This window comes from Hevea brasiliensis, chromosome 16, assembly GCF_030052815.1.
Source record: "Hevea brasiliensis isolate MT/VB/25A 57/8 chromosome 16, ASM3005281v1, whole genome shotgun sequence".
NCBI lineage: Eukaryota > Viridiplantae > Streptophyta > Magnoliopsida > Malpighiales > Euphorbiaceae > Hevea > Hevea brasiliensis.
The window spans coordinates 62106940-62123856 of NC_079508.1; the positions used below are offsets into that span (position 1 = coordinate 62106940).

General features: G+C 31.4%; 2 protein-coding genes across 4 annotated transcripts; one reads left to right on the forward strand and one right to left on the reverse strand.

Annotated features, from left to right (window-relative positions):
- Positions 1-1818: 1818 nt before the first annotated feature.
- On the reverse strand, positions 1819-6894 carry LOC110659001 (uncharacterized). 3 transcript variants are annotated; one of them, XM_058138765.1, is made up of 7 exons: positions 6627-6855; positions 6097-6298; positions 5492-5542; positions 3945-4186; positions 2441-2566; positions 2293-2352; positions 1819-2204 (listed from the first exon to the last, which is right to left on the reverse strand). In XM_058138765.1, exons 2-7 carry the CDS (start codon positions 6284-6286, stop codon positions 2121-2123), a joined length of 753 nt encoding a protein of 250 aa, XP_057994748.1. In that variant the 5' UTR covers positions 6287-6298; positions 6627-6855; the 3' UTR covers positions 1819-2120. The 3 variants fall into 3 exon arrangements, with proteins under 3 accessions (XP_057994748.1, XP_057994749.1, XP_057994750.1); XM_058138766.1 differs by lacking the exon at positions 6627-6855 and adding an exon at positions 6382-6547 and having other exon boundaries at positions 6097-6345; XM_058138767.1 differs by lacking the exon at positions 5492-5542 and having other exon boundaries at positions 6627-6894.
- A 1150-nt stretch (positions 6895-8044) lies between these two features.
- On the forward strand, positions 8045-11603 carry LOC110659002 (2-hydroxyacyl-CoA lyase). Its single transcript, XM_021816820.2, has 2 exons — positions 8045-9573; positions 11004-11603. The coding sequence occupies exons 1-2, from the start codon at positions 8155-8157 to the stop codon at positions 11316-11318; spliced, it is 1734 nt and encodes a 577-aa protein (XP_021672512.2). The 5' UTR covers positions 8045-8154; the 3' UTR covers positions 11319-11603.
- Positions 11604-16917: the final 5314 nt, after the last annotated feature.

Genomic DNA, 16917 nt, shown 5'->3' on the forward strand with positions numbered 1-16917 from the left:
TTATTTATTTAAAATAAAAAGAATAATTACATAATACTATTTTGATATTTTAAAATATATTATAATATATATTTATTATTTTTAAAAGTAACAAATTTTATTTTTATATTATCATTAGGAAAAGTATAAAATTTTTTAAAATTATAATATTTTACCTTATTAATAAACTAAAATCTTATAAAATTTTAAAAATAAAAATACAAATTTAGAATTTAGTAATAAAAGAATAGATGGTTGGATCATTCATAGTTTTAAAATAATAAATACCAAAATGTATATTATATAAAATATGAAGAGTTTTTAAATTTTCATAATTTATATATTTACAGCAATCATTCCAAAAGAAAAATTTTTTTTTGAACTTTTAAATTTTAATCACAATCTATGACTATCAATTAAAGTAATTCTTAAGATTATTATTATCTTCTATAATAATTTATATTTATTTATAATTTTTTAACATAATACATTGATAACTATTTAAATTTATTAATACAAAAAATTAAAATATATTGTTTAGCTAACTAGACGATTTCAAAGATCAGTTTAAAGTGAATAATATTTTTTTATTATTATTTTAAATAATAGTAAAATTATTGACTATTTAAAATCTCATCAAACACATATTAGAAAAATCTCAATCTCAATTTAGACATTAAAATAATTTTTCAATAAATTCCAATGCAAAAGAAAGGCAAAACTAATTCAGAAACATTTAAACAATCAAGAAATTAATAATCAATCATCTTAAAAAAAAACATTTGAAATTTATTTCAAATGAGAGATAAATTAAAATATAAATAATGAGCCATTAATTTACTTGATGATAAATAAAGAAAGTTAAAAAAAAAAAAGAAGAAAAAAATACCTTAATGAGAGCTTTAATAAAAGTAGTTGATGTGGAAGAGATTTTTTTTTTTTTTTTTTTTTTTTTTCAGCACTTGCATTCTAATAAAAGTAGATGAAGAATGCTCCTTGTTCAATAATGATGATGGAAGAAGAGTGTAGAATGGATTAAAAGAACATGGTAGAAAATTAGCACAATAAAAGAGGAGATTTTATGGGAGAAAAAATAAATAAAAAGAATAAAATAGATTTTTTACTGTTATTTATAAATAGTAAAATTATTGTGTATTTTAGTATAATATAATAATGTTTAAATTTGTATTAATTTATAACCCATGAGGGAAGCCTTTGAATTATTTAACGGCATAATGGATATTCATGAGACATTTCTTTAAATAAGAGGAAATGGATAACACTAAATTAAATACTGTTGGATTTATATCCGCATATAATATTTTAATTTTTATCTTAACTACCTATGTGATTTGAGTTGATGAGATTATTATTATTATTATATAAAAGCAATATGATTAATATGAAATTTATTTAAGAGGACTCTCATTAAAAGAAATTTATCAAAAATAAGAACAAAGTAGATAATTATATGACGATCTTCCCTGAGAAACTTTTCAAATTAATTTGTATTTTATTATTTTTAATATATTTTAATTTGTTAACAAGTTTATTCTATGTTAATAGAAATAAAATAATAAAACAGTAAAAAAAAATAAAGAAATAATTTGGTTATAAAAAAATAAATAAAATCTATTCTTCTTCTAATAATAATAATAATAATTTAATATTAAAATTATATAATACATAAAAATTTTATTAAAAAATCCACAGGCCGCCCGATAACAATTATTTGGAAAGGCATTTCAGAGGGTGAAGAATGGGCTCTAACTCAATCTCAATTCTTTGGGCTTTATTCTTGCAAATCAGAAGAAAGGAAGGATTCTTTACTCAGAAATGTTTAACATAACTGATGTAAATTAGAAGAAACGCAATTAATTCTCTGGATCAACCCATAATTAGTTGAGCAAAAATACAGTCAGTGCTCTTGAAAAACTGAAAGCCTGCCACAAATACATGTCCTACAAACCAAAATTTCCTGCAGGTAAGAAATTTTAACAGAAAAATAGAAAAAGAGAGCGGCCACTTCAAAAACCACACTTGATGCCCCCATCATAGTTACTTTGCAGAAACTACTGAGCAATTACTTTTGATTTTTCCTTCCACTCCTCACAGTACAGTAAACAGGAATATAGCATTCTTCAGTTCTCACTTTTATGCCTTTTCTTGGCTGGTGCTTTTGTTGAACCCCTCGTTTTCTCCATATTTAAGATCTCTCTCCCTTTCTGCATTTGACATTAAGGGATGAAAACAACTTCATACAATATTAAAACCCCATAAAACAATTGACTGTCAACAAATGACCATTCATACCTTCGTTCTTGACCGCTTCTTTTGTCGTTGGCGCCCTTTATTCTTCTTTTTTGACTTATTCTGTAAAAAAAGTTGAATTATTTTAGCTAAATTAGTGTCTAATATCCAATCCACCATTCAATTTGGCAATCCCCATTTAAGAACTAACCTCTGCAAGAGCCACAATTCGATTATGCATCTCTGTTGGGGTTTCCTGGTTCTCTATTTCCCCATCACTGTTGAGCATGGCCTTCAACCTATTTTCCTTCAGTAGCTTCTCAGATCGTGCATGTCTCTACAGCAATTAAAAAACTTCCATTACGCAACTACCAGAAGGTGAAAAAGGCTAATACTAGTTCAAATACTTTCATCTCCATCCTAAATTATAATGCAAACCACTAAATTTTTACTGAATAGGGAATATGCAATGATGAAAGGGAGCAAGGAGCCAATTTACACATAAGAGAGATGATAAAAAGGACAAAAATAAACTTTTACTTTGATTGAAAATTAGCCATATATATGGGAGAATACAGAAAATTTTGTTAGTGGGGCAATATGTTTTATGTACACATAATCATATATAAGGAGAGACACTATATACATGTGTTTAAACAAAAATAAATATGAAAAATGTAAGAGTAAAAGTAATAAAACTTATGGATGTGGAAGTGGTTTAAAACATGACCGAATCCAAAAAAGGATCCATATAGCCGACTTCAACTATTTTGGAATTAAGATGTTACATACTATAGGAGAAGGAAGAGAAATGGGTAGAGAGTCGGGGTAGGATGTATTTTGGAGGGAAATATTGTGCGAGGAAGTTAGGATAACTGAAGGCTGTTTAGTGTAACAGAATTAGTTGAATAACAGTTACTCTACTCTGTATAAGTAGAGATCCTTAGCTGTAACAGATTCATTCCTTCTGTGAATCAATAACAGAATACTTTCTCTTCCCTCTAGTTTCTATTTCTCTTCTTATCAAGTCTATTCTCTTCTCATCTCATCTCAATCTGTTCTTTCTGAGCAATCTCTGATCTAGGGATTGTCTCTAGACTGATACTTAACATAAGACTTTGTTGTTGTTGTTTTTTGATACTTTGATTCCATCATGCATGTATACATGTTACCTAAAAAGCCGTTCAATGTCTTTGGTAATGCATTTTCTTTAGAGAAAGATCTTCTGTTAAAAAGATAATTGAGGAAAAAAATGTAATAAATATAAAGGTTCTATAATATGAATAGATTTTTTTTTTCCTAGTTTGGCGACGGGAATTGTTAATAATGAGATTGAATCTGGCAAAAATATATATTGCAATAATAAGTTAATCTAATTTAATGGCACTTCTATTTCGTTTTTAATTTTTAGTGGTATTCTAACTAAATTTAAGATAATGATTTATATTTTGTCTATGTGCAATAAATAAATAATTTAAAAGATTAAGTGAACTATGGGGCAAAAAATTGATAAATTAGTGGAGGCAACATTAGAAATAACCTAATCATACAAAGGATATCCAGGGGGCAGTGGGGGCAAGTGCCCCATGGTAAATCCGCCCCTGCATATATATGTCAATAAAGATTTAATTGGCTGATGCCTAGCAGAAGAGATATCAAAATGTGGACAAAAATTCAATTTTAAGAGGACATAGATAGAAGCATGCCTGTCTTACCTTAGAATTGAGGTGAGTCATCATAGTCTGTTCTGTCAAACAGACAATTCGGGGGCAAATCCGACACCTATAAACTGATTTGAATTTTAATACAAAATCTGGCATATCAGCTGGTTCTGATTCCTTTTGGGCCTCACCATTAAACTCTTTCTTGAGTATACCAGCACCATGTTTACTAGATAACCGAGGGCCAACAGGGATTTGCTTTTCATTTCCAGTTCCATCATCTTCATTTGTAAAACCTAATATTGAGTCATCGTGACATCACACAACCCAATATAGAAGCAATTAAAGGCATGCATTTTGATCTTAAATTATTAAGTTATTTATGGGATTTTGGCAAATCAAACAGGACAAGTTGGCCTTGCATCCTCCCATAACTGGTAAACATCTCACACTTGCAAAATGGGTAAGAAACAGCAGACAAACTGGTAAAAATAAGATGCTGTACTCAAGTGGAATAACAGTATTTGAAACAAAACACATATTACAGACATCATGCATTATTGACCGAGACAATAAATGCCATGATTAAATTACACCAAAAGGGCAATTACCCCATTATAATTTCTTTAAGGTAGAATTCAAAAATAGAGATACAAACTCAAGACTTTTTACCATTGCATTGACTAATGAAAATAGCAAGCACCAGAATCACCATATATAAAACCACATTACAAAGCACATTAATGATTGCAACACTGCAACCCAGGCAACCTCTTAATACCGCAAAGGAGGGACCAAAACAATGTGATAGTTATGATCAAGAGCAGATTCCCATCATAAAGAGAAAAATGAAAAAAAATATTTTAAGATGTACATGATAACATGAAGTGAATTCCCTGTGAAATCATCATTTTGCTTGCATTAGCTTCAATCAAGAATATTATTTCAAACGATGCTTAAGCAGAAACAATAATGGAACGTTGATAAATCCTCTAAATACAAAAATGGGCTGGATAATTCCATCCACAAAATTAACTGAACTTTGGTTCAAACAAACTCCATAGCTATTTAAATGCTTAGCCAAATGCATTGTGTTATCACCTAAAGTTAGTTTTTCATTAAAAAATTCAAGAAATTGTGCTGAAAGGAGGTCAATAAAACAAATAATAACAACTGATATCCAAGCACAAGAAGTAATACATTTTAGATGAATGTTTAAATGGAAAAAATCAAACAATTTATAAGGCCCCATATCAAAAGTTAAATGTTATCAATAGTTTAATTGTTAAATTCGGATAGAGTGCTGATCAGATTATGCATTAATTCATTTTAATTAGAGTTTATATAAATGATTGAGTTACTTAAAATATCAAAATGATTAGCCAAGTCAATGTTGCAATCGAACTACTTGTATTTACCCTTTAATTTTTGTTTATTCCCGATGTGAGACTTAGATTCCCAACATTAATCCCAATCATTATTCCATGTAAGCATTGCAAAGAGCATGGAAGCAATATTATAAATATCATCCAAAATACATGTGCACCTCCAAGAAAAAAGGTGATTAATCTAAAAGCTCTGAATGGACAAGAAAATCCTACCTGCTGAGTCAACATCAATATCATCAGCTGAGATATCCTTACTCTCGTATACTGATTTATATGAAATATGAAAGAAAAGATGTACACCAATCAGAAATAGTGCTAAAAGTTTAATTAGATTGCAATGGGCATATTTTCAGTTTCATTAACTAGAAAAGGGAGAGAAAAGCAGACTAACTTAGCTTGCAAAAGAGAACAGTTATATGTAACAATGGAAATAAATTTTAGTAATTCAGGATAAAATAAAGTCTGCTGATCAAACCTATGTACCCAAAGCACCACTGAAATAACTTACCCAATAAAAAAAATTAGGATACTTATCCTTGTTATTTTTCTTTTTTTTTTTTAATATAATGAAAGCACACAGTTTTTGCAAATTACCATAAGAACAACGGTATCCAAATTTTCCCCTTTAACAGAAATCAAAAACTTCATTTGTAAAAGTAACCATAGAGCACTTGTGCTCACCTATAGCAGTAAGACCATGGAGACACACTAATTATTAACTCAACTCAACTCAACTCAACTCTTTATCCCAAGAATTTGGGTTGACCCCCTAATTATTATTGAGAAAAAAAAAATACAATGCGGATTGTGGAACCAACCGGACGATGAGGAGCAGGACTCGTCATTTTCTTTCGGCTCAGCAACTACAGCATGATCCTCTGATTCCTTTGTAGCTTCTGCTTCAACTTCAGAGTCAGAAGAAGAAGAAGAAGAATCAGAAGAAGATGAATCCAGGGAAGGTGCATCTCTATCCCCGTGTTCTTCCCTATAGAATCGCCTCTTTATCATCTTCTTAACAGTCTATTTCAAGTATTGAAAAAGAAACAACGATCATTAACAGGGGAAACCTACCCATGGAAACAACGATCATTAACAGGGGAAACCTACCCATATGCAAGTATGCATATGTCTGCATCTATTAAATCTGAATGTCTATCATAAAAATATGTCAGAAGCGAAAAGAAATGAGCCTAAGCAACGTGTAAAGTGACCCCCAAATAGAAAAGCTCTTTAGCATCTATTATTAGTAGAGTTGAGAGAATCAATAGAGGAAAAGGGCTCCCCATTTCAGTTGATCAAATTGAATAAAAAGAAAGCTTATAGAAGAGAATAAGGTGGGAAAGCTTACCCGGATTTCCAATTGGAGGATAGCCGACGGTTTACGGGAGAGAGAGAGAGAGAGAGAGAGAGAGAGAGAGAGAGAGGGTTTTGGGTTTACTGTTTACGGGATGCAAACTGAGGGAGACAAGTCAAGAAGTTGAGTTCGGGTATGGTGGAAACCCGGCCTACCGTTGGTGAAGCCCATTTACGAGGGCTTAGAATTGGCTCGGGCGCCTTCTTTTCGGGAACCCAGCCTACCTTCAGCAGCACTGATTTTGAGAATTCAAAATAAAATTGGCTCAAACAAAGGTCAACCCGACGCCGTCATCACCTACTTTTCGGCCCCTGTATGAAGGTTCGATTTAAAATTAAATTACAAAATTTTAAAATATTAATTTCAATTAGTATTATTTTTTCGAAATAGATTTCAATTCAATTTAATTAATTGAATTTTTGACTCACTAATCTTCATTTCCATCAATCAAACTTTTGGAAAAAATGAATATAAAAAATCTTGCAGCTTTTATATCTTTACACAGTGGTACCATGGGGAGTATTTGATACAATTTTTGAATATAATTGATAATTAATAGATATTTAAATAAATAAATTAAAATATTTTATAAATTTTTAAAAATAAAATTAATAAATAATAGGTAATAAATTTGATATTCAGTTATAATTTATATTAGCTTTTAGAGTTATTTTACATCAGTTAATAATTGATTTGATTTTTTATTTATTTTTATTATATTATACTTTTTTATGTAATTTAAAAATTAATTTTATTAATATTTTTATTTTTTTATTTATAATCTTAACATCTTAATTAATATATTATAATTTTATTAAAAATATTTTTTATTAATAATATAAAATACTTATTTCTTTTGAAATAATACATTTCTTACATCTAATAACTTAGAATTAGCTATAAAATTTTTTATCAATAATAATAATTACTTCATCATTTTATAATAATATTTTTAAAGTTATTTAATTATTTTTTAAAAATTTAATTATTTTCTTATCTTAATAATAAAATAAGTAATATAATATAATTAATTAATAATTATACAGATATTTTAATAATAAAATAATATAATATAATATAATAAATTGATAATTTATATTTATTTAATAATAAAATAAATAATATAATTTATATTCTTATTAATTAATTTATATTTTAAAATAATAATTAAATATTATTTTATTAAATATTTAATATAACTAATTATCATCGATTATAATTACCAACTAACAATTATTAATTATACCTAACAATTAAATCAATATATAAGTAAATCTAAATAGCAAATTAATTATTTGGTAACTATAATTTTAAAAAACCATATTGTATATATATAATCAAATTCTTATTGGACCAGCATTGTATTTGACGTGTAAACCGCCGTAGCGTTCCCTTCCCCAAGTAAGGCCGCCACCGCATGGACTTTAAAAATTACTAGGCTTGCCCAGCTGTTTACATTCACCAACGCACGCTAAATCAAATTCATATCAGTATACTCTTTGTGCTCTAATCACTTACTTCAATGGCGGACTCCAATTCCCCTAGTGCCCCCCAAACCCTTATTGACGGCAACGTTCTCGCCGCCAAATCTTTCGCAAGCTGCGGCGTCACCCACATGTTTGGCGTTGTCGGCATACCCGTCACGTCCCTCGCCAACCGTGCTGTCTCCCTTGGAATCCGTTTTTTGGCCTTCCACAATGAGCAGTCCGCTGGCTATGCCGCCTCCGCCTACGGTTACCTCACTGGCCGACCTGGCTTGCTTCTTACTGTTTCCGGCCCCGGTTGTGTCCATGGCCTTGCTGGATTGTCTAATGCTATGGTCAATACTTGGCCGATGGTGATGATATCCGGCTCCTGTGACCAAAAAGACGCCGGTCGTGGTGACTTTCAAGAGCTTGATCAGATAGAGGCAGTGGAACCATTTTCCAAATTTTCGGTGAAAGCTAAAGATGTTAAGGATATACCTAATTGCGTTGTTCAGGTTCTTGATCGGGCCGTTGCTGGCCGCCCCGGTGGATGCTATTTGGATCTTCCATCTGATGTTTTGCATCAAACTGTAACGGAATCTGAGGCGGAGAGTTTGGTAACTGCTGCCTTGAATTCTTCAGAATCGAAACCAATTGCAAATGGGAGTGAGGTTCCAACCTCAGAAATTGAGCGAGCCGTGGAGTTGCTCAGGAAAGCAGAGAGGCCTCTTATTGTGTTTGGAAAAGGGGCATCATATGCACGAACAGAGAATGAACTGAGGAAGTTAATTGAAACCACTGGAGTCCCATTCTTGCCTACACCAATGGGAAAAGGCTTGTTGCCTGATACCCATGAACTTGCAGCAGGTGCAGCAAGGTCGCTTGCTATTGGTAAATGTGATGTCGCACTTGTGGTTGGCGCTAGGCTTAATTGGCTGTTGCACTTTGGAGAGCCTCCCAAGTGGTCTAAGGACGTGAAATTTATATTGGTGGATGTCTGTAAGGATGAGATTGAGCTAAGGAAACCACATTTGGGTTTGATCGGGGACGCAAAAAAGGTTTTGGAATTGATCAATAAGGAGATCAAGGACGACCCTTTTTGTTTGGCGAAGAGTCATCCATGGGCGGAGGCAATTTCCAAGAAAGCAAAGGAGAATGTGTCGAGAATGGAGGCTCAGTTGGCGAAGGATGTTGTGCCATTTAATTTCTTGACGCCTATGAGGATTATTAGAGATGCCATTTTGGGAGTGGGGAGCCCTGCTCCAATAGTGGTGTCAGAGGGGGCTAACACGATGGATGTTGGGAGAGCTGTGTTGGTACAGACAGAGCCTAGGACTAGGTTGGATGCTGGCACTTGGGGGACAATGGGGATTGGGTTGGGTTATTGCATTGCAGCTGCAGTAGCTGAGCCTAATCGACTTGTAGTTGCAGTTGAAGGTGACTCTGGATTTGGGTTCAGTGCCATGGAAGTTGAGGTATGCACTATTATAATTTCTTTATGCTTCTTCATTGCTTTAGCATTCTCATTTGATGTTCTGTTTACTTTTCTGTTCGGGTTAATGAATGACAAAAAATCCGAACTTTTCCTACAATTAGCAATGTCTATTTAAACTAATAGTGATAGTCACTTGTGACTCTCTTTGGGGTAATATTATCTTTGTTTAATAATATTGTCCAAGCTATTATCTTTTTTGGTGTTTTTTCTTGGTTACTTTCCAGGTGAGTGTTATATCGAAATGATTTAATGCCTACAAAGATGTGCTTCAACAGTTCATGCTGGAGCGATAATAACGTGTACAGAAAATAAGATATCTAAAATATCACCATTTCAATGTGTGGTTTCTATAAATAAATAATTCAGAAGGCTAAACAACCTGTTTTTGGCCATGTTAGTAGTCTCTGACTTGATTATTGATATATAGAGATATCTTTCCAATTATTCATCTATCTTAATCTGGTGACTTAGGCTGCAATACATGCTTAAGCTCTTACAAGCATTTTTTACACTGCATTATTATAAATTCAAGTGTGATTTTAGAAGCAGGTTCAATTGAGCTGTTTTTTAGAAGTGTGACCTTGTGAGCAGAGGTCAAGGCAGGAATGTTCCGATTATATATTGCTGTTTTTCTTTAGATTTTATATGAACACCAACTCTTTAATTTATTTTTTATTTTACCCTTTTTTTTAAACAATTGCTTATTTGTGCTGTCTTTCTTCAACAGCATGCTTCATGGATAAATTACTCTCCATTATGTTCAGTTTGTCAACCTCTGTTGTTTCATTTGATTTTCTCTTCACCACTTTCATATATTCATGATGATAATAACCTATCACGTATAATCTATAGCAATAAAGTTTGATCCTATCTTGTGAAACTTTTTCAAAGTTATGTAAAACCTGCTTCATTTTTTTGTTGCTGCAAAGAAGAGGCTAAACTTGGATGTTTAAGTGGTTTCTTGACAGTCTGCTTAGAGGAAGATGAGTTATTCTCTGTTTTGATTCTTTGGATACTATTACTTGATTTATAATTTTACCTTTGGACATGCAAATGTTTAATTAAGGCAATAGATTAATTAATCTGCAGAAACATTTTCTCTCTTTCTTTTTATTGTTGGCTCTCTTCATGAAATTAAAGCTACCAGTTCAGAAGTGTGGTAGGAGGGCGCAGGCTGGGGTTCATAGCAGTTGCTGTTTCTTTTTCTTTTCTATGAACCACGTCTCTTCAATAATATTCTATAGTTTATAGTTCTTTTCTTTTTCAAGTTTTAACTTTTATGTGATTCTTTTGATAATGATCATTTATGTGTTGAAGTTTTGAATAATCCCCTTACTTTCGTTTTTCCTAGCAATCTGATCATTAAACAAAATTATGGGAAATTTTCTGATGATTTTGAAATTTTTATAGACATTGGTTCGATATCAGCTACCTGTGGTTGTGATAGTTTTTAATAATGGTGGTGTATATGGCGGTGATCGAAGGAGCCCTGAAGAAATAACAGGGCCTTTCAAAGATGATCCAGCACCCACTTCTTTTGTCCCTGGCGCTGCTTATCACATTGTTATTGAAGCTTTTGGGGGCAAAGGTTATCTAGTTGGGACACCTGATGAACTTAAGTCTGCCCTTGCTGAATCTTTTTCTGCAAGAAAGCCAACTGTAATAAATGTTACCATTGATCCCTATGCCGGTGCAGAAAGTGGGAGGCTGCAGCATAAGAATTAAGGTATACTACACCCGTCTGTGTTAATCTGTTCATCATTTGATGTGAACAAGCTGCTACGTGGAACTATTACTGCTTGCTAAAAACAAAGGCATGCGTGCTTTGTTATTAGTTCGGATGTTCTACTGGCATGCATATAGAAGTTGCATGTTGTCATTCATAATAGGGTGAGCCACTTTGTATTTTTAGCTTCTTGACATAAAGTCATAATACCGTAATGGAATTTCGTGAAAGTAAAGCTATAAGTTCTGGATAAATAACATAAATTTGATAAATGCTTGTGTAAATTGACTGTGCACCTTGGAAGGTAATTCAATTTCTTTACAAAGTTAGCTTTTCATTTTGTTCTGTTGAAAGCACTGCTAAAATGCATCTAAAACGAAAACACGTACCAGTCTTTTTAGTATAGCAGCTTCTTGTGATGTAACAAGAGGAGCATCTTTCCTGTTTCTTTGCGGACAAAATTTGAATAATTATTGGACTTGCTGTTTCTCCCTTTCTAATTTATTTATTTATTTTAACTTATTTGGGTGAAAGTTTCTGTTAAGAAATATGTTGTACCCCATATATGAACCACAACATGTTCATTGATTTTCCAAGATTATGTAGAAACACTCGTATACTTGATAATTTTATGGATACTCTCTCGTCTCACGGGAATGATGAACAATTATTAATTTACGAAGGGGATACCTTGTGAATTGCTCCTCAATTCCCTTCAGCTTACTCTTTGTTAGGGTCATGCTTTCTTGAATTGCTGAGCACAAGAATGGTGGCAATATATGATTTGCTTTGCATTACTGGAAACCAAACCAAGAGTCATTTCGATTGTTGTTATTGTTAAGCACACAGTCTCTCTCTCTCTCTCTCTCTTTCTCTCCTCGTCCTTTTTGGAGAGAGTTTGGTGGCTGCAACGGCTGCCTGTTGCAGATACGGAAAGGGAATAAGATGACAAGTCAAAAGATACAGATCTTCGGGGTGCAAAATAGGTGATATCATACGGAGAACCTGCTGCTAGAGGTGTGCAAAGAAATAATCCAAATGAATTCAAATTAAAATTAATGGTTTATACATTTAAATATTAATTTTGATTTGAATATAATTATAAATCAAAATTTTTAATTGAGTTTTGGGTTAATATAATAAAAGTTTAATTCAAATCTTATTTAATTTTTTTATTATTTATTTATATTAAATAATATATTTTAAATTAATATTTATTTTTAATTAATAGATAATAATATGTATATATAAAAGACTTAATAAAAATTGAATATAAAAACATAAAGAGTATTACAAAAAAGTAAAAATCATAAAATTAAACACAATTTATTTAATGTGAAAATTATATATAAATATATATAATTTTATAATTTAATTTATGAATTTCAACTTTTCCTGTCAAAATGATTTTATCATTTGGTTCAGCAAAATATAATCAACCATCTACCAATGTAGAGTCTTGCCTGACGCCTTATCTTTCTTGTTTCTTGTCGGATTTTGAGGAAAAAAAAAAAGGCATAGTGGCTTTCCCACGTTTTGAAAATATCTCCTTCCACTCAGATCCAATCAGCATTCATGTTAATTGTTGAATTACAATGCCACAATAAAATCAGCGATTTTGAGGAAAATGACAGGGAAAATGGCTTTCCCACTTTTGAAAATATCTCCGTCCACTCAGATCCAATCAGCATTCATGTTTGAAAGAGGAAAATAAATCTCTGTCCTGTATTTTTTAAATAATAAACTAAATATTTTAAAACATAAAAGAAATTATTATAGTGAAAACAATGAGATAACAATCGATCATAGGTTTCGTATGCGAGATCACTTGGGCTTCTGGAAGCTGGAAGGTTTGTAATTTACTTCCAAGCAAGCAGAGCTACATGCTCTGATGGTCTGAATGTCTGATAGCTGGCCTTAAGTTAGCGTTGGAATTGGTGTATCGCAAGGTCACTGTTGTTTTAGACTTCCAAATGTCTGTAAAGCTGGTTAATGGATATAATAGTTCTAACAAAAATGCTAAACGACTCAAATTGAGCCAGTTCAAAATGGCATATTGGTAATTATATTAAAATTTATTACCGTTTTACCCTTTAAAGATATAAGCCATTTAAGGTGACTGTGAGCCATTTAGCTCATTTATAAGCCATTTAGCTCATTTATAAGCCACTTAACTATAAAGTCTGTTCATTTAATATCTACTTACCTACAACATTTATAAGCCACTTAACTACAACATTTTTCAATGTGAAATTAATACATTTGCAGCTGTTGGAACTCTAAAAATTGAAAGCTTCCATGAAAACTCTTTATGACTATACCTACTTCATGACTTATGGAGATGAATAACCTTCCTTCTTCCATTCATCTAACGTTCATATCCTACTGTACTCTCAAAATATGAGGGTCACAAGCAATAGAAGAAAAGAAAAATTTTATGTTGTCTTCCATGGTCTTCAACCTGGGATTTACACCTCATGGCAAGAATGCGCCCCACATGTTATTGGTGTAAGCAGGAGCTTGTACAAATCATATGACACAATGGAGGAGGCCTTGCATGCATTCAATCATGCTAACAATCTGCCTATGAATTCATATCGTGGTGGTGATGGAATGTCTCTTGTTGCTTCATCTGGAATCTCAACAACTTTGGGTAATGAAGAGCCATGTCAACAATATCTTTCGACAATCAATATGGAGTCAAAGAAATCCTTAATGTTTGGAAAGGAAGACCCACGTGAAGAATCTCCTTCAATAAGTAATTTGCAGTTAAGAAATATGGAGTCCAAAAAATTGGATTATAGTGCTTTTTTCTACGGATTTGTTGCTGGGATCATTTTGGGGGTTTTATTCGGATGTTACTTGATGTAGTTTATAGTGACTGGAAAAAAATGAAGTGATTACCCTTTTGATGTGTTATCTTAAAGCCTAATGTATATATTAGTAGATTTAAATTATGAAATTGTTTTGGTGGATTAAAGATTTTGTCATGATATTTTTCTCATTTTCTAGAAATATTTAATTGTGGTATGACTTCCTTAAATTTAAAATATCTGCAAAAATTTTGCAAATTGTGTTTCTTTATTTTTTTTTACAATCAAAATGATTTGAATTACAATGCCAAAGAAGCATAGGAGATTATAAGACAATTCAAAATTGCTTGCATAAAATGAAGCAAGTTACAAGGAAAACAATTGTAAAAAAAAATATGATAGCCACGTTTGAAGGATCACCTTACTAATCTTTCTTGTTGAATCATGGAGGGCTATAGCTTTTAGATTTTAAGGTCTTAGTTTTATATTTACATATAACATTTAGAGTTTCAAATCTTTATCTTTATAAAACATAATCATTTTTCATGTTTGAGCAAAATAAGACATTATTTAACACAATATGGAACATAGCTCTTCATTAACAAAAAAGTTAACACAAAAACAACACAAATGAAATATGATAATAGAGAAACATGACAAGGGAATAAGATAAACAAGATAACAAGCTAATTTTTGAAACATAACCATAGATAACAAAACATATCCACGAAACATAGAATTAGAAAACAAATCCTTTCCATAGCTTCACACAAGACGCCAACTTGACACATTCTTCATTCAGCATGAGGTAATGACTCAACACCGGGTAATGATTGAGCAGATGCTGAGGTATCAGAGATGATAATAACATTGTTGTCATTGTTTGTTGAATTTCCATTTGTTTGAGGCAACTGAAGGAAGATATCATAAGACTTCAAGAGTGGTGGCTCATCCAATAAGGTAGCAGTGATGTATTCCTTACCCATATCAACAAACCAATCTTTTCAGTAGCTGATTCACTTCGGTTTTTAGCTCTTCCAACTGTTGCTTAGTCTATTGTACATTGTTTCTAGCGTTACCGGAGATGCAGGCAAGTTAATGGACCTCCTAATCCTTCTCTGTGGTGTTGTATCCATGGGAAAGAATTGAGCTAATGAATGTAATTAGATTGATACCACTAAACTCAATTAATCTCCATATATATATGTTGAACGTGGAGACTTTTACACTGGGAATGAATGTTTCATTGTTTAACGTGAGACTTAATAAGACATGTTGGTGGCTGGAGTAAAGAAGCTCTCATATAGGGTTCTTAGCTTAGTTTAACGTGCATGCATGATAGACATGCAATGGACATTCATTGTGGTGGATATACTGATTCTATTTTAATGATTATGCTTATGAGAAACAGATCACGAAAAATTATTTTGTTGATTGTGTTGGCTTATTCATTCTATGGTTATGAGATTGTTTTATCTATTTTTTGTCCAGTGTCCTTAGGTTGTTTGTCATCCACTTGTTTGCTTTTCTCATCCTGTCAGCTTGTTGGTGTGTACTTGCTTCTTCAAATTTGGTCGAGTCTCTGTTATTATTGGTTGCATTTGGTGTGCTTTATTGGGTTGTTTTAAAATTATGGTGGTTTACCTGGTTATGGTTGTTGTTTTATGTGCCTTTTATGCTAGGCTTTAGTTCAATATTCTTCTACAATCTTTGCTTCAAGAGATATTTAACACCACTTTCAAATTAGATAAAGAAATGCTGATAAAATGCCCGATAAGCAGATGGTGCTCTTAGTGCTTTATAGCAAACAAGTAGAAAAATTATAGTTTTTCAATTATTATGCTTTACTAACATAAGCAAGGATTATCTGGTTATAAAAGAAAAGGAAGAACATTAGAAGTGACAACAATGGTTATTTATAATGTTTGACATTGACATTAAAAAACAAAGGAAAACAGAGCATATTGTCTTATGAAAGATAGTTTAAAAACCCATCACATCCAACTAAAATAACCCTATTGTCCCTTAGCCAAACAAAGAAAACACACAAGGCCGAAATAAGGGGCTTTTGACAAAAAATGTGTAATCGAAAACAAAATAATACCAAAAAAAGGTGCGTTCGAAGATAATTACCAAAAATGGGTGAGTTATCCGAAATTTGGACGAGATGAGTGCGGGACGCTAATTATAATAGCGTTTTTAAGGTTCGGACGCTATTTATAATAGCGTCCGCATCAAAATTTTTAAAGGAAAGCTGGACGCTAGCTTTCCTTTAAATAATAAAAAATAAATTAAAAAAAAATTTAAAGGTTGGACGCTACCTATAGTAGCGTCCAACCTTTTTTTTTAATTTTTAATTATTTTATTTTATATTTTAAATAAAATATAAATATTATTTTAATAAATAAAATTATAATATATAATATTATATATTATAATATTTTTATTATAAATATTATTTTTTAATTTAAAATTAAATTAAAATTTAATAAAATAAAAAATTAAAATTAAAAAAAATAAATAATTAAAAATATTTAAGAAAAGTTGGACGCTACTTATAGTAGCGTCCAAATTTTCTTTAAATTTTTAATTATTTTATTTTATATTTTAAATAAATTAAAAATATTATTTTAATAAATAAAGATATAATAATTAATACTATCTGCTCTGTTGGAATTGAGAAACCGTAGAATGATAATAGGGAGCGTAGAATGATAATAGGGAGAGAGTAGAGATAAGAGATGAGTTATGGTGGTTCTATCTCCAAAAGCAAGGGAATTGCGTT